Source organism: Monodelphis domestica, chromosome 2, assembly GCF_027887165.1.
Source record: "Monodelphis domestica isolate mMonDom1 chromosome 2, mMonDom1.pri, whole genome shotgun sequence".
NCBI classification, from domain to species: Eukaryota; Metazoa; Chordata; class Mammalia; order Didelphimorphia; family Didelphidae; genus Monodelphis; species Monodelphis domestica.
The window spans coordinates 492,616,113-492,643,748 of record NC_077228.1 but is presented as its reverse complement, the minus strand read 5'-3'; the positions used below and the strand labels follow the sequence as shown (position 1 = coordinate 492,643,748).

The following is a 27,636-nucleotide window of genomic DNA, read 5'->3' as shown; positions in this document are numbered from 1 at the left end:
GGCATCCATCTCCCCGTCTCTGTCTCTACAGAGATGCGCCCAGTGCTCCAGGTTCTGGTTCTGCACGCTCTCCACCATTTCGGCCTCCCTCCCAGCGCAGGGGAGCTCTCCAGTACCGATGGGGTTAAAACAGAGCCTCCGGCCCTAACCCGCGCTGGGGAGGAATGGGGCAGGGGGGGTAGGCAGTGTGCAGACGAACTGTAGTAGATCCCTCCGCGGGGAAATCGTGCCGGAACTTTTTCGTGCGGGAAACCTCGGGGTACGGAAGGCGGTGGCTGCTGCAAGGAGGAGGCGGAGGCGGAGGCGGAGGCGGGAGGGGAGGGGAGGAGAGAGAAGGAGGGGAGGGCGGGGCTTTCCCCTGGGGGAGGAGGGCCGGGGCGGAAGGACACACGAGGCGCAGAGAAGCAGAAACTTTCTGCCAAAACTCCGGGCGTCGGCGGCTTCTGGGACTGGTGCTTGGGCTGCACGACTCCGGAGCGCGGGGCCGTTTAGGCACTGCGCTAAACCGGCCTGGGGCCTCTTGTGGAGGCTCCTAGCGCTGCGCTGCAGTCCCAGAGTGGGGGGGATCCTCGGCAGGGACCCCCCCGCCCCATGTGGATCAGCTCGGGCGGTGGAGGAGGAGGAGGAGAAGAAGGAGGAGGCGACCGAGAAGATGCCCGCCCTGCGCCCTGTCCCGCTCTGCCTGTTGCTGGGTCTCTGGCTGTGCCAAGGCGCGCCCACCCTAGGTGAGTATCTCTAGGTGGTCCAGGCTGGCTCTCTGAAACCCCAAGTCTGCCCCCCACACTCTCTCTTTCCCTCACCTCTCCGGCCATCCGCACTTAATATACCCCCTCCGTGCTGGAGCACAGGGGGGAAAAAGTGGGGCGCCAAGCTTGCCGGGCTCTCTGCAGCCTCCCTGTGGAGTGAAACGATTTGATTAACGAAAGCCGCGGACGTCTTCAGTTCTCCCTCCCGGGGGGGATGGGGGCAAGGAGGCGGGGTGGGGGTGGGTCGCTGCACGCCCCCTACTCTTCTCGAGCCGTGCCGGGGTGGGAGGGGGATGCTGGAGGCTCGCCCCCTGCGGACTTGGCGAGAGCGGAGCTGACCTTGGGCCCTGCCCAGCCTAACAAAGGGTTACAGTTCAGCGGGCTGCGAGCCGCACGCCCCAAGCGCCTCTGGCTCCTGGAATGCCAGACGCCCTCGTGGGGGGAGGTCGTCCTCAACTTGAGGCCACCGGACCTTCGCTGCTGAGAAGAATCAGACTTGAGCTCCGGACTGGGGTCCTTGAGATTATCCGAGGGTCTGGGGGACGGGACAGTAGCTTTCGTGGAGCCCAGTCCAGGCCCCGACGTTAATTCACCCCTGACTGTGCTGGGCAGCGCGCTGGGGATTCTGACAGTCACCCCCTCTCTGCCGGGGGGATAGCCTGAGTCCCGGGGGCTTTGCCCACTTTGTGGCAGGAAGGGTAGGAAAACTCTGTGGCACCATACCAAAGCAATTAAAATCTCAACGGTTGTCATTCTCGCAAAGGCAGAGATACCCAGGATTATCTTTGGGAATTGGGGGTCCCAGCTGGAAGAACTGCTAGGTGACATTGACCATCTCCAACTTGGAGGCACTATTTGCTACTCTTCCGGCATCCTTGTCCCCCCCGCCCCTCCATGCCAACCCCAACTCATGTACTTGCAGAGTGGGAGTGGGACAATTCATAGTCAAAGTACCTTCTTTAGGAAGGCTTCTGTGAGTGTTATCGGAACGTGTCTCTGCACCCAGTTGAAGGTCGTTTTGCTAAAAAAAAAAGGGGGGGTGTTGGGGGAGATGTAAGTAATGAAACTATCCTTTCCAGGAAGAATCTTATAGAAACCACAAACTGTTCTAACTTTTAAAGGAAGCTGTTCTTTAAAGAAAAGGTGCTGAGCTTTAAGACGACTTTTGTTTCTTCTCAATTTTGAATACCAGAGGATGTTAAAAATGCACATCATGAAGGTTTTTTGGTTTGGTTTTTTAAAAAACAGAGTAGTGGTATTCTTCCACCTGAAAACAGGGACTATGGCATTTTCTGGTACAAATGCACCTGCTTAAGGATATCCGAGGTGAACCAGGATAGATCTGGGGAGAGGAACCACGATTGTACTTTCTGACGTAGTACTTTCCATCAAAAAGCTTTAAGGAACAATTCAAGTTGTATAGGTCTTTTTCTTCCCTTTTAAATGAAAGCAATGATGTAATGTGTGATTGGGGTGGGTGGAGGTGGCAAAATTAGCAAGATCAGATGGACACTTGATTCTAGGGAGTTGTAATCCTCACTCATTCTCTTAGTAACTTGTTTTGGCAAGTTACCTAATCTCACTGGCCCTCAGTTTCCTCCTTGTAAAAAAGATGGGAAATAAATAAACCTTTCTAGAGTCACTGGGGCAGAACTAATAGTGAAATTGAAAGGCACTGTTTAAAATGGTGCTAAATAAAAAGAAAATAGAATAACTTTCTGCTTATAGGGAACCTTTTTAATTTTAGCATCCTAAAACAGTGACCTGGATTTCTCTAGTTATGTAGGTGACAGGTATTAGCATCCCTATCTTACAAGTGGAGAATTTGAGGATTAAACTGAGTTAGTTACCTCAGTAAAGAGAATCAACAGATTCCGAGTCTCTGTTTTCTAAGATGTTAAGCTTGACTGCTCCCAGAAATGGTAAAGCCTACTTTTTAGTGACTCTCCTGAATTACACTAAATTACTGTGAACTTTTTTTCTGGAAATCTCCATCTCTTATCACTTGGGTTCTCCCAAGGTACCAATTAGAACACACCCTTCTGACCCTTTGAATCTCTTATATTGGGCTTGTTGCCAGGATGCAATTTACACATCATTGAGTTACCCAGCAGAGATCTGTCAGTCCCATTCTTGTGGTTCTCCAAACAGCAGTTTGTGACCACACCTATATCCCAGGATCTCCTTTCCCTGCCATTGAGAGCTACTTTCAGAATTTGCTACCTGCTTGATGATTCACCTTGATCCCATGGATTTTTATAAAATTGCTCTCTAGACTGTTTTAGCACCCTTCCAAGTAATTGCTTTTGAAAAATGTCAAACCCTTAGTTTCTTTGAGTGCTAAGAGAAAAAGCACAATAAAACCAAAGATAATTTTTTTTGCCTCCCCTGAACCTTTTTGCACTTGTCCCCCTGTCCCTTTTTATGAAATTCAAAGTAGGGAGGTGGAGGAGGCACTTTTGATGGACTTTTCTCAAGAAATGGCAATAATTTTGTTCTGCTGGGGTGCCTTCCCTGTGATGATTGTTTCCACTGTCTATCATTTGTATATCATCTCCCCCATTGGACTGTGAGATCTTTGAGATCAGGGTCTGTCTTTTTGCCTTTGCTTAGAACAGTTAATGACAGCACTTAAGAAATGTTTATTGATGGACTCCTCAGTTTTAGGAAATGACCTCTGTTCTTTTGAAGATTTGTCCCTCTAGCTACTGAAAGGGGCACAATATTTTGTCACTAGGAATGTGACTGCCCATTTTAGGACATCTGGAAGATGTCTGAATGGGGTGGGATATATTTGGATATCTCAAAGCTGCTTCAGACACTTTTTTGAATATGGTGTTCTGTGAAATTGTATAATTTGCATTGTTTTGTAAATTCTCTCATGGGACTCACTCCCATTCTCTGGACATGCCTTCCTCTACTTCAGAGAATCTTAGGCATAGATAACCATCTAAGTCTCTTTGGAGTGATGTATGGAAGGTACTTCAGTATTTCAAAGAACTCATAACTTCATAGGTATAGACATTCTTCTTACTAATGCAAACTGAGCTCTCTCATAATCTTGAGAGATGTTTTTCACAAGTTGCTATGGCCATACTGAAAGTCATCACACCTGGTGGCCAACTCTGTGATGAGGGGTTCTCTGAATTTAGCAAAAAAGGTCTTCATGTGACCATCTTTGACAGTGCTCTTCCTTGAAAAACTTTTCCACCTAGCAAGAACCAACATTTCAGGAAAGGCCAACTTCAGGGCGTGCAGAGTAGTGTGACTCCAGTGGTCATAGGGCTTAATCCATGCCATAGGAGAATTGGTTGAAGGGGCAGGAATGTTGAGCTGGCAGAAGAGAACGTTTAGGGGAAACTTGACAGCTATTTACAAGTATTTGAAAGACCATCTGAGGGAAGAGTGATTAGAATTGTTCTTAGACTCAGAGGGAAGAGCTGGGAGCATTTAGTGAAAGTGACCAAGAAATAGATTTAGGGACAATATAAGGATGAACTTCCTAATAAATCAGAACTGTCCAAAAATTGAAGTGGTTGCTTTCAGGAATGCTCATCCTTTGGAGGTAATTGATCTGAGGCTGGATGGTCTTAAGTTGTTAGATAGTTTAAAAGATATTTTCATTTTAGGTACATATTGGACTAGATCTGAATGGATGACACTTTACTTAGATTTTCTGTGATTCTGGTTTAGTGGAATATAAGCTGTCAGTAATTCAAGGTTTCAGCTTCATGCCATGATAGGATAGAACAACAGGGAAAATGCATTTAAGGTGAAATTCTTTTAAAATCCCAATAAATTTATTTAAATTTCATTTTATTTTTAATATGGAAAATAACTTTAAAAATGAATTTCTTTAGAGAATTTTTTGGGAAATGTTAGCGATTTTATATTTTTTAAATAAAATTAATTACAATTAATTTTTTAAGGATGTGGGGTGGGTAGTTAAACCCTTAACTTCTGTCTTAGAATCAATACTGTGTACTGGTTCCAAGACAGAAGAGCAGTAAGGGCTAGACAATGGGGATTAAGTGACTTGCCCAGGGTCTTACAGCTAGGAAGTGTTTGAGGTCAAATTTAAACCTAGAACATCCCATCTCTAGGCCTGGCTTTCAATATACTGAGCCATCCAACTGCCCCCTATAGGAGGAGGATTTTCATCTTGAACTCCTGGGAGTTTGAGGTATTAAAAAAGTAGTATAACAGACTGAGAAACACTTCCTACAAAGTGAATTTACTTCTTTTCCATGGAGAGATTTCTCCTGAAATCAAATCAAAAGGGATTTGACTAAAAAGGAGAGTCAGACAGTCCATAAACATTTAATAAGTGCCTACTAGGTGCAAGGACTAGTGCCAAGCACTTGGCAATACAAAAATGAGGCAGAAAGACAGTTCTTACCCTCAGGGAGCTCACAATCTAAGGGCAGACAGATATAGAATATTGTATATAGAATTTCTTGCTTCAGTTGTGTCATATGTCAAACCATTTCCTCAGCAAGATGGTGGCAGGGCCTGGGTTACACACAGCACCTGGTACAGTGGGAGGCAGAGAGTAGGAGCTTAGAGAGTTATAGTTATTTATTTGAACATCATTAGCCTGCTGTGGGTAGAGTGGCTTCTTGGCACCTTTGGCTTCCACCTCTCCCCTCCCATGGGATGTCCTGCAGGTGAGGCTGATGTTGACTCAGGTTTGCTGGAAGCTGCTTTCACCTTTTGAGAGATGAGAGCAGTTGAAAGCTGACCCCACCTCTGGTAGGACTCATACTCCACCCTTTCTCTTGAATAAAGAACAGCTCAGGTTTTTGTTTTTCCCTTTGTGTTGGCATCCTTTCAGAGAATCTGTTCTCACCTCCCAGTTCTGAACCCTCTGTAGGGTCCTTGGATTCCAAGGCTTGTAAACCCACACAGATCCTGGGTCCTAGTTTAGGCAGTGAGATTGGGAAGGGGCATAGGGAGGGCTGAATGATCTCTTGAGGCCCCTCTGAGTTTGGGTCCTGGATTTTTCTTGCCCCTCTGCCCCTATCCTTACACTGTCAATATTTTGAGAAAGCTCACATGTACTGGGAATGCTGTAACTTTTAGGTTACTGCTTAAAGGTTTGTCTTTGCAGATTCAGAGCTTTTTCTGAAAAACATGCCTACTTAGCTTTCTCAGAATGGAGTTTGAGACAGCAAGGCGAGTATCAAAGTTTGAATTTCCTAAAATAAGACTACTATGTATCCAAACATTCAATCCTGTGGTTGTCAATTCATTGTGAAGACCAATGTGTAAAATATTCACAAACCTTACAGGACCTGTGAAAATTCTTTACTTTGTATATAGTTCATATTTACTTAAATGTGTACATGTTTCCAGTGATAGAATGTGAGCTACTTGCAGGCAGGGACAATTTTGTTTTGGGCTTTGTATCTCCAGTGCCTTAGAAGCATTTTTTTAAAACTCTTACTTTCTGTCTTAGAATCAATAGGAAGTATCCCTTCTAAGGCAAAAGAGCAGTAAGGGTTAGGCAATTGGGATTAAGTGACTTGCCCAGGGTCACACAGCTAGAATGTTTCTGAGGTTCGATTTGAACCTAGGACCTCCTGGCTCTATCCACTGAGCCACATCACTGCCCTTAAAGCATAGTTTCTTAATAAAAATAAAATATCAAATGAAAAAAGTAAATAGTAGGTTCTTAATAAATACTGCTAAATGTATTCAGAATGTAGTAGTACCAGAACCCATGGAACCCTGAAATCCTTTTGATGTTAAGTGCTATGTTTTGTTCCTGGCTCCCATGAACTACATTTCCATTTGAAGATGTTGCATGTTGTTAAGAACTATGACCGCTTATCTGTCTTATGGTAGCCATCTCCCCTCCTTTCGTGAACTAGTGAGAAGAGGGAACAGATCTCTGAAGAAGGAAAGTGGAATGGCTGAGTTGAGTAAGGGGTGCTTCTGAACTGAGCACCATAAACATTTGGATCTTTGGAAAGGGGCTGAGTGCTTTCCTTGGCAAAGTTTCTTGATGTTTGTGTCTTGGAGGGGAAAGAAAGAATGTTCTTGGGAGTATGCTTCCAGGGTTCTGGATTTAATAAGTCACTTGATCAATATGCCCAATTGGACATAGGGAGTTTGCAGTGTAGCCTCTCTTTTTTTCCATCTCTTTCCTTCTTCCTCCCCAAGGAAATAAAGGTTAAGAGAGTGGAAGATTGAGTAGAGGAGGTCTCAGAGATCAACTAGGCTAATCTTTTCTTTTTTACTGATGGTGAAATTGAAGCCAGGGAAGAAAATAAGAGAACTTGCCCCCAGTTACCTAGGACCCAATTTCCTGACTCCCAGTTCCAATGTTCATTCTCTTCTGCCATGCTTTGGGTTGTACAGAAGAGTTATTAAGGGAGCCAGAGTTGGTAGTGTAGAATAAAGGAATGACCACATTGGTTTATTTACGTAAGCATTGGTCAGATTTATATAACATCTTTCCTTTGATGAGATTTCTTTCCTTCTGTTGGCTTTGAGATTTTTAAAAAGCTTACCCACCAGGACAGCAAGGTTTTATGACCCATTAGGGTGGGAGGGAAGTTTGTCTAATATCATTTTTAGTGGATGAGTTTCACTCGGCTCTTTACCAGTTCCTGGATGGGAAGGCATTATCCCTGCCCTCAAAGAGCTTATGTCATTGTTGAGGCAGGACTAATGAGCACACCACTGGTAGAGTCATCTGCTGATTTATCCACACATTTGGAAAGCTCTTTCCTGCTGCTGAGCCAACTCAGTGCAGACCTAGGTAGTGTGGTCCAGGGCTCTGACCCAGCTGAAAGGCATGTCGTAGACTGTTAGGGTTCATTCCCTCCTATGCACAGTGGTGGCTTCCACACCATCCTCTTGAGTTGTGACTATTTGGATTTTTTTTTTTACCATATACTAGATATCAGATCTCTTTGTGAAGTTATCTTTACAAGTCAAGGGTCTGAATATACCTAATGATTTTGTCTTAAATGGAGAAAAGACAAAGCACTTTGGTCTATTGGGGTGTGGATGTATACTTAGTTTGTGTGATTGTGGATATGAGTGAGAGGGGATGGGAGGCTTCCTACTGAGTCCCGAATGCCAAGCCTGACCCAAGAAAAGGCTTGGCTTAACTAAGAAGTTCTCCCTTTGAAGATTCATTCCTCTCTGTCAGTGGCTGAAGGATCCTTTTTGTTGTCTGGGAAGGATTGAGGTGTTATCATGGACTCACCCAGAGTTTCTGCCCCACTTGGCATGGGGATTTCACCCCATCAGTTAATCATAACTGCCAGCATCTCCCTCACCCTTTTGTGCTTGTCCTGGCAAAAACCTTGTTTCACCAGCTCCCCAAAAGTTCAGGCTCTAACTGGATGGGACTGAGTAAGCCTTTTTTGTGGTGGTGGGAGTATGGGGCATTTTTTAGCTCCCTTTGCCCTTCCTAAAACATCAGGTAGATTCCTTTGTTCCAGCTATGAAAACTGCCCTCCTTCTCTTGTCGAGGTAGCAAGTGGCCAGCACTTCTCTGGGCTGTCACATTGCCCTTCTTTGGAGGCCTGCCTTGGGCGGTTACTGGTCTCCTAGTTCGTTCTCAAGCAGGATGTTGGCAGCTCAGATCCATGCATACATTATCCACACCTCCTGCCAAGACTGCCCCATTGCGGCACAAACACAGGCTGGGCTTATTGGGGTTGCAGAACCTGTTCCCTTGGCGAAGAGTGCCTTGCCCGCCCTCCTTAGCATATTTATTTATATGAAGTGGGTATGCATACATCTGTGTGTTTTGTTGGGGGAGAAGGAGACATAAAAGGGGAATTTTGGTATGTCTCAAGTTTTGCCTCATTTAAAGGTAGATGGTCTTCTCAAAACCAAAATACACTTTCTGGGGCTTGAAGCTGTTCTCATACCTTGTTTAACCTGTTGTCTTATGTAGTGGCAGGTGTGTGTCGACTTTGGTTTGCTTCCCTTTCTTCCTGCTTGTGATCTTTTCTTGCTCACCCCCCCCCCCTTTTTTTTTTTGGCCATGGAACTACTGGAAGACTTTAAAAGACCAGCCCATCTTGACTGGTGTGTTCAGTGGGAAGAAGCTGCTTTGTTGGAGAGTTCTTGTCTTTGTAATTCATGTGGTGATAATTAAACACATCCTACTCTCAAATTAACCCTGAAGAAGCTATGAATGCCCATAGTTACAAAGTAAAGGAATGCTCATAGCAGTAAATGAACTTTTTATTCCGCTGAGTAACACACTATGTATCAGAATTGTCCATAGAAACTTTCATTCTGATTTTGTATCTGACTACTCCCATCTTCCCTGGGGAGGTGCCTTGTCTCTTGGCGTTCATTGTGGTGTGAGGTCATTGAATTTCAAAGTAATCCCTTCTACTTAAGCCTTTACTTCTATTTTCTTTCTGTAGTAGAGGTAGCGATGTGCATTTTATTTTAGGAAATTTACCTTAAATCAGCACCATGAAGTTATTGTAGATTAGTTAACGATTGAGGATGAGTAGAAAGTTTTTTCAATCATGCAGATTTTTCTTGTAACTGGAAGCAAAATACTTGGTGATGACGTATAATATAGTGCCAATGAAATAGAAATGTTCAAAAAGCTTATTCTGCATGACTCTCCCTCCTGTGATGTTGACTCTCTTCTTCTTCATACAAAGTGTTCCGTGCCCCATCCTTGTGCCCTTTATACCTAGAATGCATGCAAACCCTCCTCACCTGTTTCTTAGAATCCTCCTTTTCCTTTGAAGCTCAGCTCAAAGGCTGCCCCCAGCCTGAGACCTTTCCCAAGTGGCTGAGATGTTTGTGCTTCCCCCAGCACTGCCTTACACATTTAGGGAGTGTGTGTGTGTGTAGTATATATACACTCATGTATCCATGTCACTTCTCACAGAGATGTGAGGACATTTCCATTATTATCTTTGTGTCCCCCGTACCTAACATGGTACCTGGCCCATAGTAGGGGGCTTAATAAACACTTGCTGTTTGGGGCTTGACTGGTTTAAGAGTTGAAAGGATAGAGGGTCAGTCTTTATTTTTTTAACCTTTATCTTCTGTTTTCTTTCTAAGACAGAAGAACAGTAAAGGCTAGGAAATCAGGGTGAAGTGACTTGCCATCGTCTCACAGCTAGGAAGCGTCTGAAGTCAGATTTGAGCTCAGGACCTGGCCAGGTGGCACTATGCCATCTAGTTGTCCCTAGTCTTGAAGCCAGGAAAGATGTGAGTTCAATTCCTACCTCCTTTACATCTAGTGTCTTCATAGTCACAGGCAAATCACTTAACCTCCCTGTGTCTCAAGACTCTCTAAAGTTAGAAATGATAGATCTGCATGAATGAAGGGAGTTTCCACACCAGGCATCCTCCATACTGATGAAATGACAGGTTTCGGTATTTAGAGAAATAATAAGAGAATAACTTTATCCTGTACTTTGACCCCCGGACAGGCTCCTTCTAGTGTTTTTAGGTTTATAGTTTTCCTCTGGGTTTTAATCCTAGAATTGAGCACATGATAATGAGAAGCTCCCAGGGTAGAGTTTCTTCCTCTATTTTATAAAACATGCCCTGGGAATGCAAAGCAAATTTAATCATATCTTGGTGAATCACAACTAGGATGGAAAACATGCTGAGAAAAGAAATTGAGTTGGAAGTCTTTATGTAGACGAGACTTGAATAAAGACTGTTTTGATTTCTAGCAGCATCTCTTCCCCCTACACTGTCAGACTCCCCCCCCCAACCTTCTGCTTCCATTCAAGAATTGCTAGTGTGAGTACAATCATTCTTGTTCTTTCATACAACTTTCTGTGATGATATTACATTGGAAAACTACATTGTAACCTGCTCTCAAGGGCAGAAACTAAGGCTGTGTATCGACTCTTTCATTCTGACCTCATTTGCTGGTCAATTCCCTGAGGCCAGCCAACCAGCCCTTCTTGTCCTTCAGGCCAGTAGACTGATCTGTCCTCTACCAAGCCAAGAACTTCTGGCCAAATCAACCTGGCATTTGGGCACCTTATTACAAACATTTCTTCCTTTTCTTTCCCCCACCTTCCCCCACTCGAGCCCCCCCCCCTCCCTGTACACAGTGATCTCTTGATAAATATTGTTGACTAATGTTGCAATCCAGAAGAGTAGTTTCAAGGATGTGTGGTTTTAGAGAATCGTTCCATTGCTTCTGGGCTCGAGGGACAGCTGAATTGCCGTGTGCTCAGGCACTGTGGGATTTAAGTATCTGGTTCTGAGCAATTCCAGGCAGAATGAATGCCCTCTCAAGGTCTGGTGGAATTCAGAGCTGGGAGGGTGCCAACTAGATTACCATATTTGAAGTGAGCCTGAAAGGGGAAAAAATAACATTTCTAAGCACCTGAAAGAGAAGGGCCTCTCCCAAGGACTGCGACCTAGTCAGTTATGGTGGCTGGGATGCTAGAGAGACCCTTGTTTTGACTGCAGTGACCTCTGAGCCGATGAACGGATCCCAAGCTTACAAAGAAACTAAAGATGGGAGATCAAAATTTGGTTGGGGAATCATTTCTATATAAAAGGTTTTACAGTTTTTCTAAGGAGGAAGAAAATGATTCCATCCAGAGGCTTGACCAGCAGGTGAAACTTCAGACAGATTACACATTTTTTTTAATTGGCTCTAATTTGGGTCTGTTTTGTTAAATGCTAAGATTGAAAATTTTAAAGTCTTAATGACAAAAATAATTAATAGTAAAATTTTAAAAATAATGAAAATGAAATTTGAAATTTTGGAAAAAAATGTTAAAGGTTTTATTCCTTATTTTAGATGTTTATCCAACAATTTATGTTTTTTTATTAATAAATGATTAAAAAAGTAGTCACTTTTTAAAAAAAGATCTGTTAAGGTTTATTTTTATTTTTTTTAAAACCCTTACCTTCTGTCTTGGAATCAATACTGTGTATTGGCTCCAAGGCAGAAGAGTGGTAAGGGCTAGGCATTGGGGGTTAAGTGACTTGCCCAGGGTCACACAGCTGGGAAGTGTCTGAGATCAAATTTGAACCCAGGTCCTCCTGTCTCTAGGTCTGGCTCTCAATCTACTGAGCTACCCAGCTGCCCCCTGTTAAGGTTTATTTAACTGTTTCTTCTTAATATTATTATTTCTTAGTATTATATTGAATTTCTTAATTTACTAAGGCATAGTCCCTGACTTTGTGGACCTCTTACCACCAATAGATGACTTTTTCTGCTGTATTTTTCCACCTTGTGAATAGGTGTAGTATCCAAGGATATCTAAAATTTCAAGGGTGTTTTAAAGTATCTTTAAAAGTATATTAAAAAAGCAAAATGAGCCATTTTAGTTCTTTCACATATAGGTGTTTGGTAAATTTGGTTTATGCTATGATTTGAATATATCTTATATCCACAAGCCTGTGACCCCTATCAGGGTAAAGATCAGGTCTTATATTTTTGTGCATTTGGCAGCAGCTCACACAGGAATGATTTAGCGTCTAGTTTGTGGGATACTTATCCTCCATCATTCACTCTGGCCTCAGAGGATGAGATGGTTTATCCCTTTGCCAAGGCTAGCAGCACTTAGCACCATGCCTGGCACATAGAAAGTGCTTAATAAATGTTGATTGAATTAAATAGGCCTTTTATTCATGCTGGTTTCCATCACTTCCTGTTTCATCAACAAGACTTCCTTTCTCCTTTGGTTATTTTTCTGTCCATATTCAATCTCTTTCTAGTATCTCCTTCCCACTGGTCCACTCAGGGAGGAAGAGAACCCCTTCCCTTGACCAGGTCATCTCCTCAAATTAGATCCTGCCTCCCATCTCCCTTTTCACTGTGAAACTTTTAGAAAAAGACCTGGGCTCTGTATCTGTTTCACTGCCCCTCCTCTCCAACCCCTCTGAGTCTTCCTTTTAAATTCTACAACCTACCCAACTGGAAACTGCTTTCTTTTAAGATCTCCTAGGATTTTTTTTTTAACTGTGAAATACAATCCCCTCAGTCCTCCTTCTTGACCTTTTGGCCGTATTTGATGCTTATCAATCCTCTCTTCTTTTTGTGTGCTCTCAAAGAATCATTGAATCACAGACTTGGACATTATCTAGTCCAGGGCAGTTCGGTGGCTGGAGTTAGGAGGTCCTGGGTTCAAATGTGGTTTCAGACACTTCCTACCAGTGCCACCCTGAGCAAGTCACTTAAGCCCAATTACCTAGCCCTTCTGCCTTGGAACTTAATCTGCCCATTCTAAGACAGAAGGAAAAGGTCAGCAACTTAACTCTTTGTGACTCTGGGCTTTAACCTCCTTCCCTGTCAAAAGAGGAAGCTGGACTAGATAACTTCTTTTTTTTTTCTTAACCGTTACCTTCTATCTTAGAATGGATGCTGTTTAGTCATTCCAAGGTAGAAGAGGGGTAAGGGTTAGGTCTTTTTGGCTCGAGAGCAGCCATACTTTCCACTCTACCATGATGCCTCCAATTTAGTTTTCCAAGGACACCTTTCACCATCCCTGTGACCTCACCCTTACCTGGCCACCACTCCCCTTTAAGTACAGTCTCCTTCATTAGAAAGTACACTCCTGGAGGGGAAGCAGAGTCTCATCTCTGCTTTTAGCACCATGGAAATGCTTCTTAATTCTGTTGTATATAAAGGATCTCTCTCTTTTTGTCTTTGGGTTATAACCCCTGGAGAAAGATGATAGCTCCATTTGCTGTGTATCCTTTCTGATCTCCTCTGGAACTTATGGATGGGTGGGGTGTTTCATTTAGCTCTGCCTTGATTAATTTTTATTTACATCAATGTTTAAGTGCATTTATGATTTCTCTGGGGTATTCTCTCCTACCCAATTCCTCCCTTCCTTCTCATTCTGTGTTATTCTAGGTAATGTCTTTTTTCATTCTCTTTTTTTATCCTGAACTTAGATATAAAATCAAACAACCATTTTCTACATATGTACACATGTATACATGTATATGCACTCATGAAAATGTGTACACAGAGAGAGTAGGACACAAGGAAAAGTTTGTAAAAGAAATGGCAAACTTCTAATATGTAGATTTTGCTTTTCTTTTAAAGTATTTAATAAATCCAACATAGGACTGTCAGAGCTTTCCTGCTTTATTTCTGTGATTCCCTCTTGCATGTTTTTCCATAAATCATTTGTAGATGTTCTACTCAGTGCATCCAGTGTTTCTCCCTGATTCTTTTAATGTTTCCTGGATATCAACCTCCATCAGCACTTAGTCTATCCTCTGTTATCCCTCACTCTCACTACATGGCCCATCTTTTCCAGCCAATCATGACCTTTACCCAATTTTTTAAGCACCAGCCATCATTGGTGCAACCTTGCTTTTACTCATTATGCTCCTTTGGGTTGCTTACCATTCTGATTTTTCTGAGGTCATGGAATTAATATGCTACACAGTCATGTAGAATTGCCAGACAAATGTGAGTGTATAAAAGATCAGTTTTTGTGGCAGTTTAATATCATTGAAAGCATTGGGCAGTTCCCTAAATGGAGTCCAGTCCAGGTTCCTTTTTCCATTCTGGGTCTTGTTTTCAAGATGTAGGGGTTAGCTCCATACACTTTATGTCCAGCTCTGTGTTGTTAGTTGAGTAGCATGTGCTGGTCTGCTCTTAATTTCTTCTTGGTTTCTCTTATTGGATAAAATAAGCTCCTATTCCTACATTGAGGTTCCTCTTCCATCATCTGTGGTTTTTTTCTCCATACCCCCTTGCAGTTTCTTACATTCTCTCTTGGCTTGCCTTACCCAATTTCATAGCTTTCATTTTCATATCTCAGTGAAAATAACTTACAACTTAATGTAATCAGGGCTAGTCTCTCATCTGAGCTCCAGCCCTTCATCTTCATTTCCATCTTCTAGCTGGATAGCTCCACCTCAGCGTTCCCACACTGGCATCACTAACTCAGAGATAAGGAATAGACCTATGGTTCTTTTGGTATGAGAAACTCCCAGGTGAGGACACTCCCTCTATTAATACACATTGTCTGGTTTTAGAGTGTTGTCTAGAGCGTGCATGGTCACACATGTCTGTTATATGTCAGAGGAAGGATTTCAGCTTAGGTCTTTGGCTTCAGAGTTGGTTCTGTAGATGGTACATCACCCTGCCTCTCTATCACAAACTCAGCACATCTTCCCCTCTAAAAATCTATCCTTTGTCCCAGCTTCCCCATTTCTGTTGGTGGCACCAAGATATTCAAGCTTAAAATCTTAATCATTTTGACTTTTTTTCTCCTTCACGCTCTACAGCCAACTAACCACTAAAACCCATCTGAGCCCACAACTTTCTCTTTTCCCATCTCTTCCCTTCCTCCTGCCTTCAGTGAAGTTTGTATACTGGGGGAAACACTGAGCTTAGAACCAGGAGAATCCTGAGTTCAATTCTGGGCTCTTACAGTTCTGAATTAGGTGACTCTGGGCAAGGAACTTTACCTTTTCAAGTCTTAGCTGCCTCATCTGTAAAACAAGAATGCTACTTGTCTTAGCTCCCTCTCTTCCTACCTACCTACTGGGCAGAGTTGTTGGCAAGGGAAAAAAATGAATTGTTGTATTATTGGCTATTTATGGTTGTATCCTCTCAACTGGCTTTCTTGTCCACAGTTTTTTCACAAAGCAATATCCCTAATGCCCTAATCTGACCATGAATCACTTCCTTGCACAAAATCCCACAATGGCTCCTTATAGTCTTAACAGGAGTCAGCAAACTATGGCTCAAGGTCCAAATTGGCCTGTTCCAATTCTTGTAGGTCCTGCAAGTTTTTTACATTTTTAACTATAATAAAACTTTATTTTAAAATGCAAAAAACAATATTTAGCTTGTGGACCGTACAAAAAAACAGGCAGCAGAATGAGTCTTGTTGGACACTTGGTTTCTGTGATAAAATATAACTTCCTTAACCTGGCATTTAAAGCCCTCTCTAATGACTCCAATTTTATCTTCCCAATCTCTTTTCACCAGGCTCTTCTTGCAGTCACTGTATTTCAGCCAGATTGCACTATTCGACTGTTTCCAGATACTGCCTTTTGGAGTTCTCACTGGCTATTCTCTCCTTGTTTCTGCTGATTGAAATCCTTTTCTTCCCTTAAAGTCTTACTCAGTTGGAAGATTGTCTTCCCTGAAGCCTTCTTTTCCCCCAATTGAAAGGTGTCTCTCTCTCTTTTTTTTTTTTTGGAGTTTATCAGGCTCTGTCCTTTGTCCATCGTGTTCTCTGATGTATCATGTAGCATGTAGTATGTTGTGTCTCACCATTTTGATGCTAAGCTCCTTGAGGGAAGGCACTTGATTGCTTTTCATTTTTGCATCTCAATGCCTTGAATAATACCTTACATGTAGTAAAGTGCTTAATTAAAAGGTTTTTTGAGTTGTTGATTAAGATGAAATTGTAACTTATAAGGAAACATCACCAGGAACTTATAAGGAACCATCTTGCCCTTATTATCCATCCCATTCCTACTTTTTTCTTTTTGAGGTCTGTAGCTTGCTGCTGCCATCATACATAGTCTGGTTTTAATATTGAGGTATTTAAACTTGGAGTCAGGAGCTTTGGGTTTGAATGCTGATCCTACTACTTGATAACTCCAGGCAGTTGGTTGATGGCAAAGTAATAAATACAACACTAGATTTGGACTCAGGAAGATTCAAGTTCGAATCCAGCCTCAGACACCCTGGACAAGACACTTAAGCTCAGTCTTAATTTCCTCTTCTAATTTCCTCCCAAAGTGGGAATAATAACAGCACCTACCTCCCAGGGTTGACTTAAGGATAAAATGTGGTAATATTTGTAAAGCACTTTGCAAGCCATAACATTCTATATAAATGCTAGCTTTCATTATTATTTATTAATTCAGTAACTGAGCCTGTTTTCTCATCTGTAAAATGAGGACAGTAATACTTGTACTACCTGCCTCCCAGGGTGGTTGTGAAGATCAAAAGAGATGATGAGTATAGGATGGTTTTAGCCTTTAAATCATCATATAATGTAAGTTGTGATTAAACATTCCAATTCACAAACATTTGCTAAGCATCTACTGTGTGAGATTCAAACTCTCTGCTCTTACTGAGTTGACCATTTAGTAGATGGGGATAGCCAAGCATGCTGACCCCTTCTCACCCCTCGTTTTCCCATGTAAGCCCTCTTTTCCACTACTCAATTTCCATGTCAGAGACAAACAATCCAGGTTTGAGAAGTAATGATGTCTGAAGGAAGAATGAGTGATGTTTCTTTCTCTTTTGGCCAAATGGACTTTGGTGTCCTATTTTCCATCTCCTTCCTCTTCCTTAGTTTGTGAGTGACATTCTCCGTTTTACCCCAGTTGACAAGTTCAGTTTCATGTGAGTGATGTTGGCACTTCAGAGTAGGTCACTTCCTTTTTGGGTTCATTTACAGTGGTATGACTGCGAGGCTGGTTTCTGTGAGTGGGACCCCTGCCATAGGAAGAAAAGCTTCAATTCTCATAAAAGGGGACTTGGAATCTTTTAGTTCTTCCAAAGATTCTCAGAAATTACCTTTATGGTGTGCTCTTTAGACAGTAGAGTAGAAAGTGGCTGGCTTAAGTTTGAACCCTTTCTTCAACACTTTCTGGATGAGCAAGCCATTTAACTTAATCTCCCCAGGCCTTAGTTTTTTTCATTTGTAAAATAGAAATAATGATACCAACACTTCCCACCTTGAGAATTTGAAAGGATTTAACATTTATGAAAATGTTCTATCACTTTAAAGTACCAAATAAATGGCAACTATTATTATTTGTACTTTTTATTCTTACATTTTTTTTAAACTATAACTTTAAATGCAAGAATGTCCAATAACATTTCAAATAACTTTATCTTGTACTTTCACCCACCTAAATATTTTAGCATTTTTCTTCTTAGCATATTTTAACATATTTCTTCTTCCCTTTTAATCAAAATGAGGAAATAGGCAGGGACCATTATTAGCGCAATGTGATCGTGGCCATGGGACACATCAACGAGGAAATGTAGTTCAAGGTTCTGTGGGAACTGTCCCAGTGGTACACTTCAGCGTGAAATTGATGAAACAGCTGAAAACCTAACTCTATTAGTGTTGATACTACAGGAAAGAACAATTAGCAAATTCATGAAATGGGTTCCTACCTTGAATTATTAAGAGAGAAAATATGCTTGTGTTTCCATTCACTGGTCTTAGCCTTCTGACCAGAGAGCCAAGGCTCAGCAGGCATACCTTTTTTCAGTCCCTCTCATGGGGCAGCTTGCCATAGGGAGTGGCCAATTAGCTGAAGGGTGTAGCAGTTAGATGCTAAGTCTCTGCCAAGTGTCCCTCCTTTGCCTGGGTGACCCAGCTGGACAACTTGCTCTCCACTTGGGGAACAGAAACCAGCCTTCTTAGATGAGATTCCTTGTCTCCTGTGTGCTGGCATCGCCATACTATTATCATCGAAAACTGTGGATCATGGTTATCTTTAAGAAATTTCAAAGTGATGGGGAAGAATGGGGAAGGAAGGGAGGTGGCATTGGGAATATAATTCCAGCAACACCCCTGGGACCAGACCATCTCTTTTCTACCTTCTCCCAGTGCTGGGATACTTCTGTAGCCAGATTGGCTTCTGAGATTAGAACCATTAGGTTAGATTAGATTAAAACCACTATGCCAATCCTGTTCCCCAGGCTAATTAGTGACTGATTATATTTATTCTGAATTACATGCTGTGACAAAATTCTAGGATTTGTTTTGGTCTTTGAGAAAGCAACATTTTGATGCAGCTTTATGATGTGTATATTGCAAAAAACCACATTAGTGAGTCAGAGACAGATTTGAGTGCCACACTGGTGTCTGGTGCCTTTCGCCCTCCACCCCAACTCAGTAAACTCCAGTGGCTCCCTGTTACCTCCAGGATCAAATATAAAATCCTCTGACATTTAAAGCCCTTCACAATCTAGTGTCTTCTAGCATTACGGATTTCTTACTCCTTATTCCCTTCTAGGCTTTCTGTGATACAGACAGACTCAGCTCACATCTCATCTTCTGTAGGAGGCTTTTCCCAGGTCCCTATTCCCTCTGAGATAGATGACCCTCCATTACCCTTGTCTGTATAGATTTCCTAAATATTTGCATGTTTTTTCCCCTGAGTTTGGGCTTCTTGACATCTACAACTGTATTTCTTACCTTTCTTCTATCCCCAGGACTTAGCACAGTGACTGGTACATACAGAAAGCACCAAATAAAGGCTTGTTTTATTTACTGACTGGCCCTTTCAAGGCGACATTGAACTATTAATGACTAATCTTCATGGGTCCAAATTCATCTAATTGTACTGACGTCTAGCCATTATCTCTCCCATCTTTACCATAATAAGAGCATGGGAGACTTTGTGAAACCCTTTACTAAAATCAAGGTAAACCAACTTCAGCATCCACCCTTATGAACCAGTCCAGTGACCCTCTTAGAAAAGGAAATGGGATGAGATTATTTATTTTTTCTTTAATTGAAAAATTTTATTTAATTAATTAATTTAGAATATTTTTCCACGGTTACATGATTCATGTTCTTTTCCTCTCCCCTTCTCTTCTGTTCCCCCCATAGCTGACACGCAATTCCACTGGGTTTTACATGTATTAGGATGAGATTTTTTTTATGACCTGTTTCTGCTGAAGCCATGCTAGCTCTTCATGAATGAGGCTTCATTTTGTAAATGTTCACCAACTACTCCCTTCATGTGATCTGGAGCTTTGATAGCAATGACAGGCTCATTCATAGGGTTGAAATTCCATTTAGCAACCTTCTTCCTTTAAAAAAAAATCAGGACAATTCTGGATTTGTGCTGCTGACTTTTTTTAACCTAAGAGTAGGATTTTACATTTATCTCTGTCAAAGTATCTGCAATTTAATAACCATCTGTGGAGTGACATAGATTGACACACCCAATTACACAATATTTTACTCTGAAGACAGAGTGCAATCATCCCATCAACATCTGGTTATTATCAACAAAACAATGGCTCAGCTATTTTTCCATGGCCACATGAAAAGACCATGACATAGCAAAGGGTAACTTATCCCTGATAGAATCATCATACGCCTTCTCTGTCTCCTGCATTTCTCTCCAAACCACCCCTTTGGGGAGGGCTTATTTGAAAGATTTCAGTCCACTGCTTATTTTTCATTAATTTTCTCTCTTGAATGCTATTCACTTTCAGCTCTGATCTGTGCCAGAGAAAAAGGAAGGGCCAAAATATTGTGAGTAATGTGTTTAGCTCTATTTCAGTGACAAATGGAGTGCTTACTTTGGGGATTTCCCATTGCCCTGATATTGTAGAGATGTGAGGTTCTGGGTTCAAATATGGCCCCAGTTACTTCTTAACTGTGTGACCCTGGGCAAATCACTTAACCCCGTTGCCTAGCCCTTACCACTCTTCTGCCTTAGAACCAATACACAGTATTTATTCTAAGATGAAAGGTAAGGGTTTAAAATTTTAAAACAAAACAAAAGAATATGCAGGGTATGATACAATTTGCAAGTTTAAGTTATGGATGTGCTGCTATCTTTTGAAAGGAAACTGTTTTAGTTACTGTAAAGAGCAAATAATGAAAAGATCTTAAATAGCAATTTACATGTGTATTTGTTTAGGACACCTGAGTATATACAAAGCCCTTGGCAAATCCTAAAAGGCTTTGGAAATTGGAGCAGTTATTTTATAGAAACTGTAGCATGCGTGACTTCAATCCTTCCCATAGCTGGGATCCAGCGGAAGGGACTGGAGCCAGTTTTTCTGATTCTAATATTCCATGCACAGCTAAATTACGAATTCTTTGCCAAAAATATGGAATCATCCTCATTCCCCACCCCTCTATTTTATAAAAAGTATTTTTTTTTTTGCATTTGAAAGTTATGCAAGAAATCCTTTCTAGGGGGAAAATGGGAAGTTAGATTCTTATCTTTTTAATTTATTTTGTGCCTTGATAGCTCTTTTGAATCTTAGTGAATCTCGTAACTCATATCTCACAAAAGTACAAAAGACATCAGGTTTATTATGGGGAAAACCTCAGGTTTAAAGTCAGAAGACTTGGATTCTTATGGTCACCATCTCTGTAGTCTTGGGCACCTTGACCTTTCTGAGGCAGTGAGAGGTGGTAGTTCTAGTGTCTTCATTTGTAAAATGGAGAGAATAATACCTCTACCTTCCATCTCCCAGAGATGTAGTAAGGAAAGCACTTTGTAAATTTTAAAATCAGCATATAAATGTGAACGAGGTGTTGGCTTTGAGTGGTCTTAATTTCCTAATAAGCAATTATACAAATTATCCCTCCCTTCCTGCATGAAACTTAGTCTTTTTTTTTTAAACTTTACCTTCTGTCTTGTTATCAATTCTAAGACAGGCTGGCAAGGGCTCAGAAAAGGGAATTAAATGATTTGTCCAAGATCACACAGCTAGGAAGTGTCTGAGATCATATTTGGGTCCTCACTGTTCTACCAATCTGTCCCTGTGAGGCTTAGTTTTAACAGAATTTTGTTGCATGCTATGAGTTTTGAATTGTTGATCTAACACTTGAATGGCCCTGAAGTGGCCAGCATTGTATACAGGAGAAGTTTAAGGGAAGCAGTCTAGCTGAATGGAAAAAGTCCTGAATTTGGAGCCAGGAGTAAACTGGCTTTGCTTCCCTGTGTGACTCCAAGCAAATTACTTAACATCCCTGGACCCCATTTTCTCACCTTTAAAATGGGAGGATTGGACTAGATGACTCATAAGGCTCGTTTTAGCTCTAAATTTATATCCCTTCTCGTTCATATTGGTCTGTTCAGCATCCATATTAAATGTCATTCTCTTCAGCACCATGCATGCCCTCCTGAATCCAGGCTTGTATCTCTCAGCTCTTTGTACCTTTTGGCTGAAGTGAGCGACCACACTCAATTTTATATTTAGTTTTGTGTATACTTGTCTTTGTTCACTCTCTCCTACCCTTACTCCCAGTCCTTAGCTCCTTAAGGACAGACAAAGCATAGTCTCCAAATAGACAGTTTCCTCCAGTCAAGTGCTGTCAGAGTTCTACGAGGATCCTAGCTCATTTTCTGGAGAGAGATTCAAGAGTTTAAGGCTGGATCTCTGGGATGATACCAACGTGCCAGGCATTAGTCAGGCATTTATTAAGTACACTTAGGAACCCAAGTGAGTCCTGGAGACTTCATTTGTTTGGTGATCACTGTGGGAGGTTTATTTTCATCTAGCCTGGACTATTCTTGGGGGTTTAGAGGAGGGGAGTAGAAGAGAGTTGTTTTCAGATTCCCTCAAAAAAAGGTCAAACTAGATTGGAATAATCTGGAATGAGCTGAGCTTCCTAGGGAACCTTCTCTAGCCTTCTACAGGTCTTAGATACAAGCCAAGTTGATATGGCTTGATAGATTCTGGTAATTATGTGTTTTTAAAGTTCTTTTTACCTTGGTGTTACCTCAAAGGCCTGGGATATAGATGGGTATAGTAAAGTAACATGCTGGACTTAGAAACCTCTTAAGACCCAAATTCATATCTTGCCTCTGACAGTTATAGCTGTTGGAGTATGGGCAAATCTTGATCTTAATTTATAAAATAGGGATAATACCTGTAGTACCTACCTTATTGGATTGTTGGGTTGTTGTCAGACTCAAATAATATGCTATTTTATTTTTATTTATTATTATAAATTATAACATTATTAATATACTATTATTTATAAATTGTACTATATTTAGTATTGTATTATAATTTATTTTTATTTTACCTGTTTTGTGTATATATACACATGTGTATACACATACATCTATATCTACATATTTACATATCTATGTCTCATTTTATTAACCTTCAAGCAATAAAAAATGCACATGAATTATGACATTACCACCATTTGAGTGTGTAGAGGTGCAATTGGTAGTCACACATGCTAGGACATCAAGGGGAACCACGAGTTGTACACTTCATTTATTTTTATTTGATTGTTCCAAGGCTCCATTTGGCATAAAGGATCCAGGTTATATTTGGGGGGCATTTTTGCTTTATTGGACTGAAGTCATCACCTAGAAACCTGGGGAAAAAAATCTCACCACTGGACACTTGAGAACCCTGAGACCAGTTTCCTCCTTCAAAGTACTCTGATTCAAAATGTTTTAAAAGGAAAACAAACAAAAATGAGAGGAAGATCCCCGCAGTTAGGTTCCTTTGACTTTCCCCTTATCTCCAAAGTCCATATTATCCCTGAGTCACAGCCCCCAAGTCTCCATCTTGGACTTCGATAGGCAGAATCATCCTTGTGCCATGCCTACAAGTTATTGGCATTGCAGTTGACTTATTCATGGTTTCTTCTCACTGTCTTTCCCTACTGGTATCAGCCTGAACTATTCTTGTCTATTCTAGCTGTATTTATCTTTGAGAACAATTAGCTCTTGAATGGTGGCTCCAGTGGCAGAGAAGGAAAGGGGTTGCTCTTCCCAAGGTCTTCCTGTAGTCACATGGGGAAGACATCTACTGCTCCTAATGGGTTTTCCCTAATTGACTTATTCCATTCCAGCTTGCCCCTGTCATGCTTTGGGAGGAGATGGCATTCATAACTTTTGTCTCTATATTCCGGGTGTGAATTTGCCTTACTCAAGCTCAATGGTTTGTCTAATCCTTCTAGAGATTTAGAGGTAAAATGTCATCCAGAGGGCTAAAGCTTATCTTTTTGGGGGCTGTCAGTAACTCCATTTTGGATGGTTTTCAGCTCAATTCCTATTGGTGTCATTGAAGGCATATTATTACAATTTAAACCAATGGAAACAGCCTAGATAAGAACAGCCATTCATTGTGGAAACATAGATTTTAGAGTTGGAAGAAACTGTAGAGTCAGTGGGAATAAACACTTACCAAGTGCTTACTATGTGCCAGACTACACTAAGTGCTGGAGATCCAAAGAAAGGCAAAAAACTATCCTTGCTCCCAAAGAACTCACAACCTAATGGGGGAGGCAACTCGTAACAAGAAGCTAAAACAGCTTGGGGTGGGGGCCAGCTTGGGAAGAGGTATAGATGAAGGAATGAAGTCATGCAGTGGGAGTGGTAAGTGATCTGAGGAGGTAGTTTCTGAATTGATTTCATCTTGCCAAGTGATCGGTTTCTAGAGATGATGAAATCCAGGAAAGCAGCGGTATGGGAAATGATGAGAATTCTCTGGGTGCCATCTGTAAATAGTGGAAGATCTGGGAGGAGCTCTCCAATGTCCATTCTCTAACTTCTCCCATCAGAGAGAGGGAGAGGTCCCAGGGGCAGGAGGTGCTGGTGAATTCCTGAATTGATTTCTAAATATGATGAGTTTGACAACATGATGGAAGTTCAGGAGAGGACAGTTCATTTATCACAGCAGGAAATTGAGAACCCAGAGAAGCTAAGTGGTCCAGTAGTAATTTAGAGTCAGATCTTAAATGTTTGGCTCTCAATTCAATTTTTTAAAACTATGGTGCATGTTGAAATGTGTTGTTGCATAGAATAGAAATGAAATCTAGGGTTCCTACATGGTAGGCAATAATTCTACCATGGAATCCCCAGTATTGCACTTAAAATTTAAAAAGGAAGTTACATTGTCAAGGACCCAAATCCTGATTTCTCACGTGGCAAGCACTATATCACCATAGTACTAACTCTAAGACAGAAAGACAAGGAATAGGCAATTGTGATTAATTGACTTGCCCTGGATCACACAGGTAGGAAGTGTCTAAGGTCATATTTGAACCCAAGTCCTCTGACTTGAGACCTGGCAGTCTTTCTACTGAGCCACCTAGCTGTTGAAGATATGCACTCTTATCTTAAAATGTATGGGCTCTAAAATTAAGTTGTTTTTCACTTCCCATCTTAGCAGTGTTATTTTTTTTCTGGGCTTTAAGCAATAGCTCTCTGTTAGGAAAATTTAAAGCTTAAATTTGAATTTATCCAACAACTTGCCAAGGATGAAGTTTTCTATAAAATAAAAACAATAACAATAAAACCCAGCCCAAACCTATTTAAAAGGTAGCAAAAATGGAAAAAGAAAAATGCCTAATTGAATGTGTTGTAGCTTTTTCTGTAGGTTTAGACATAATTTATGATATGCTTATAGTGTAGTGCTTCAGGCTGTTTAACAAAGAATACCAGGCTACAGAAACATTCAATACGCTTGATTCTGTAGGAATAGACTGGCGTTCTTTGCACCTCAGCTCTGTGATATTGACCCCAAGTTCTTTGAACCTCAGCTTTGTGGCATACTAACCATAGATAGGCCTCACTCTGGGGGCCAGCTTCCCTTAATTTGGCATATTTTAAGGAAGCTCATGAAATGTCTTCTGTTGCTATCTCGTTTGGTTCATTTATTGGACAAAGAAGGTGAATTTTCCTGCATTTCTTGCTCTCTTCCCCTCATTCAAATTGATCCAAATGGAAAAAAAAACATACCCATTGAAGAAAATAACCTATTATGGCAATCTATGATCTCTCTGTTACCCATTTCTGTGAAAAAGAAGTATGCTTTTCCCTTTAAGTGGTTTAGTTTTCCTTAAAGATAACAAACAGAAGAGGTGTTATTTTGAGTAAAATCATCTCTGATCCCAAAAACAAATTCTTTCTTGACTTGACCGGATGATGATTCATTTGAACAAAGAATTAAGCATCTTTGTACAAAGCACTAGACTGTGCAAGAAAATTCAGCTGAGAGAGAATTTGTATTCTCATGGAGCTAATAGGAGGGAGAGAAAAGAATAAGCATTTACATACTGTCCATTACATTCCAGGCACTGCTCTAATATGATCTCATTTGATCCTCACAACCCCCCTGGAAAATGCAGGTGCTATCATCATCCCCATTTTACAGTTGAGGAAAATGAGTCAAGTCAAAATTAAGGGATTTGCTTAGGGCATGTCTGAAGCCAAATTTGAACATAAGTGTTTCTACTCCAGGCCCTGTGCTCTATCCACAGTTAATCAGGGGATAAGACACAACTAATTTTAATTCAAACCAGGACAAAATACAAAGCCATTCATGACTGGTACATTAGAAAGGTTCAAGTGAGATGCTACATGAGATCTTAGGGGATAACTTATGAGTTGTTTGTGAAGCTTTACTTATGAGGTGACATTTGAATTTTATTCAGTAGGCAAGAGAGAGCCCCAGAAGATGGTAGCATGAGTTGGAATTTAATTCCTGGCTTTTGCATTGACTCTACATTTTGCCTTGGGCAAGTTATCTTACTTCTCTCTGCCTCAGTTACCTTCTCTGGACCATGAGGGAATCGGATTAGATGGCCATTAAAGTCACTTCTAGATCCAAATCTGCGATCCTATCCTATGACATTTATAAAGAAGATTCAACTGGCAGGATATGGGGCAAGAAGAGTTAGTAGGAAAGAAAGGAGACTGTTGAATATTGAAATACTCCCAATGGGAAAGGAAGGAAGAGATGAGATATTTATGGGAGAGATTGGGGAGCCATCATTGACAGGATTTAGCAATCAATTAAATAAAATACAAAAAATACAAAATAAAATACAAAAATAGTAAAATACAAAATACAGTAAATAGAAAAAGAATCATTAATAGAATAATGAATTAATACCAATAGTGAAAGATGATTAATTCCAATTCTATGAACATAGCAGAATGGGAGTACCACTTGAAAGGGAAGAACAGGTTTCTGGGGAAAGAATCCAGGTGGGGATATGTTAAAGTGTTCAAGGATTTTCAGGTAAAGGTGTATAAGCAAATGAGAACTCCCAAGAGAGGTCATTACTGGAGGTAGAAGCTCGCCAATCACATGCATAAAAGTTTGAAGCATTGGGAATGAGCAGCGGTCCACTTCTAGCGGTCAAGCTTGTCGAGGTGTCTGTCCTCTCTTGCTCCTTCCCCAGCTAGATGTCCATCTCTGTTCTTCTGCCCATTTCCCTCTTGTTGACGTATTAGTGGAAAGATAACTTGGCTCCTCAGAATTTTATGAAGAGAGAACAGTTTTACCTGGCTGCAGAACACTAGCCTTGCTTTCTCGCCTTGCCTTCTTTTCTCTGCAAAAGCAGTCATTTAGACAAATAGTCTTGATTCAGCAGGGCTGGCTGGGCAGGTTTTTAAAAGCGTTGAAGTTCTTAGTCTTGGCTTTCTAGCATTCTGGGTGAGGGTCAGGGTTGGAGTGGATGGGGTGGGTAGCAGGAAAGTTTGCTATTGACACCCAGTTCTTGTATCCTTGAAAACGGACTGCTTCTGAGGAGACCACTCAATAAATCAGCCTTATGCCAAGCACCCAGCCAGGAGGTGGAGAGAGAGAGAGAGAGAGAGAGAGAGAGAGAGAGAGAGAGAGAGAGAGAGAGAGAGAGAGAGAGAGAGAGAGAGAGAGAGAGAGAGAGAGAGAGACAGAGAGAGACAGAGAGAGACAGAGACAGAGACAGAGACAGAGACAGAGACAGAGACAGAGAGAGAGAGAGGAAGTGACAGATTTGAGCAAAGCTTATCTCTAGGGGTTTCTTAGAGAGGGGATTTTTGTTCAGGTAGGAGCTGGCCTAGGTGGCCCACAGAGTCTTTTCAAATATGAGAGTCTCTGATTCTGATCTACCCAAAAATGTGACTCACCCCCCTTAATAGAATTTTTTAGTCATGTTGGATCTGCATTTTTTAAAGCTGTATCTGTGCCCATAGGAATAAGGAGTAGGCCTGTGATTTCATTGATTTCGGGAACTTCCAGGTGAGGAAACTCCCTTTACTGATGCAGGTTTACACTTTCTCCGAAATTTATAATAATTATTTTTTCCAGGGCATGCTAGGGGCAGTAAGTCCTCCTCCTTCCTTCCTCCTCATCGTCATTATTTCATAGTGCTTAAGATCTGTCCCTGCACACAGACTGCCCTAATTCTGCTCAGGCTTTTTGTACATATGTGCTGTAGGTAACCAGGAGTACTGGGTGAGGGAGAGTGTAAAT

General features: G+C 41.4%; 1 protein-coding gene across 2 annotated transcripts in view; it reads left to right on the top strand.

The window, feature by feature from the left end:
* Window positions 1–372: 372 nt before the first annotated feature.
* Window positions 373–27,636, top strand: part of NOTCH2 (notch receptor 2) — a 176,588-nt gene continuing 149,324 nt past the window's right edge. For both annotated transcript variants that reach the window (XM_007485303.2, XM_007485302.2), the window contains exon 1: window positions 373–725. In XM_007485303.2, coding sequence (XP_007485365.1) covers window positions 653–725 — 73 coding nt within the window. In that variant the 5' untranslated portion in view covers window positions 373–652. The remainder of the gene's footprint in view (window positions 726–27,636) is intronic.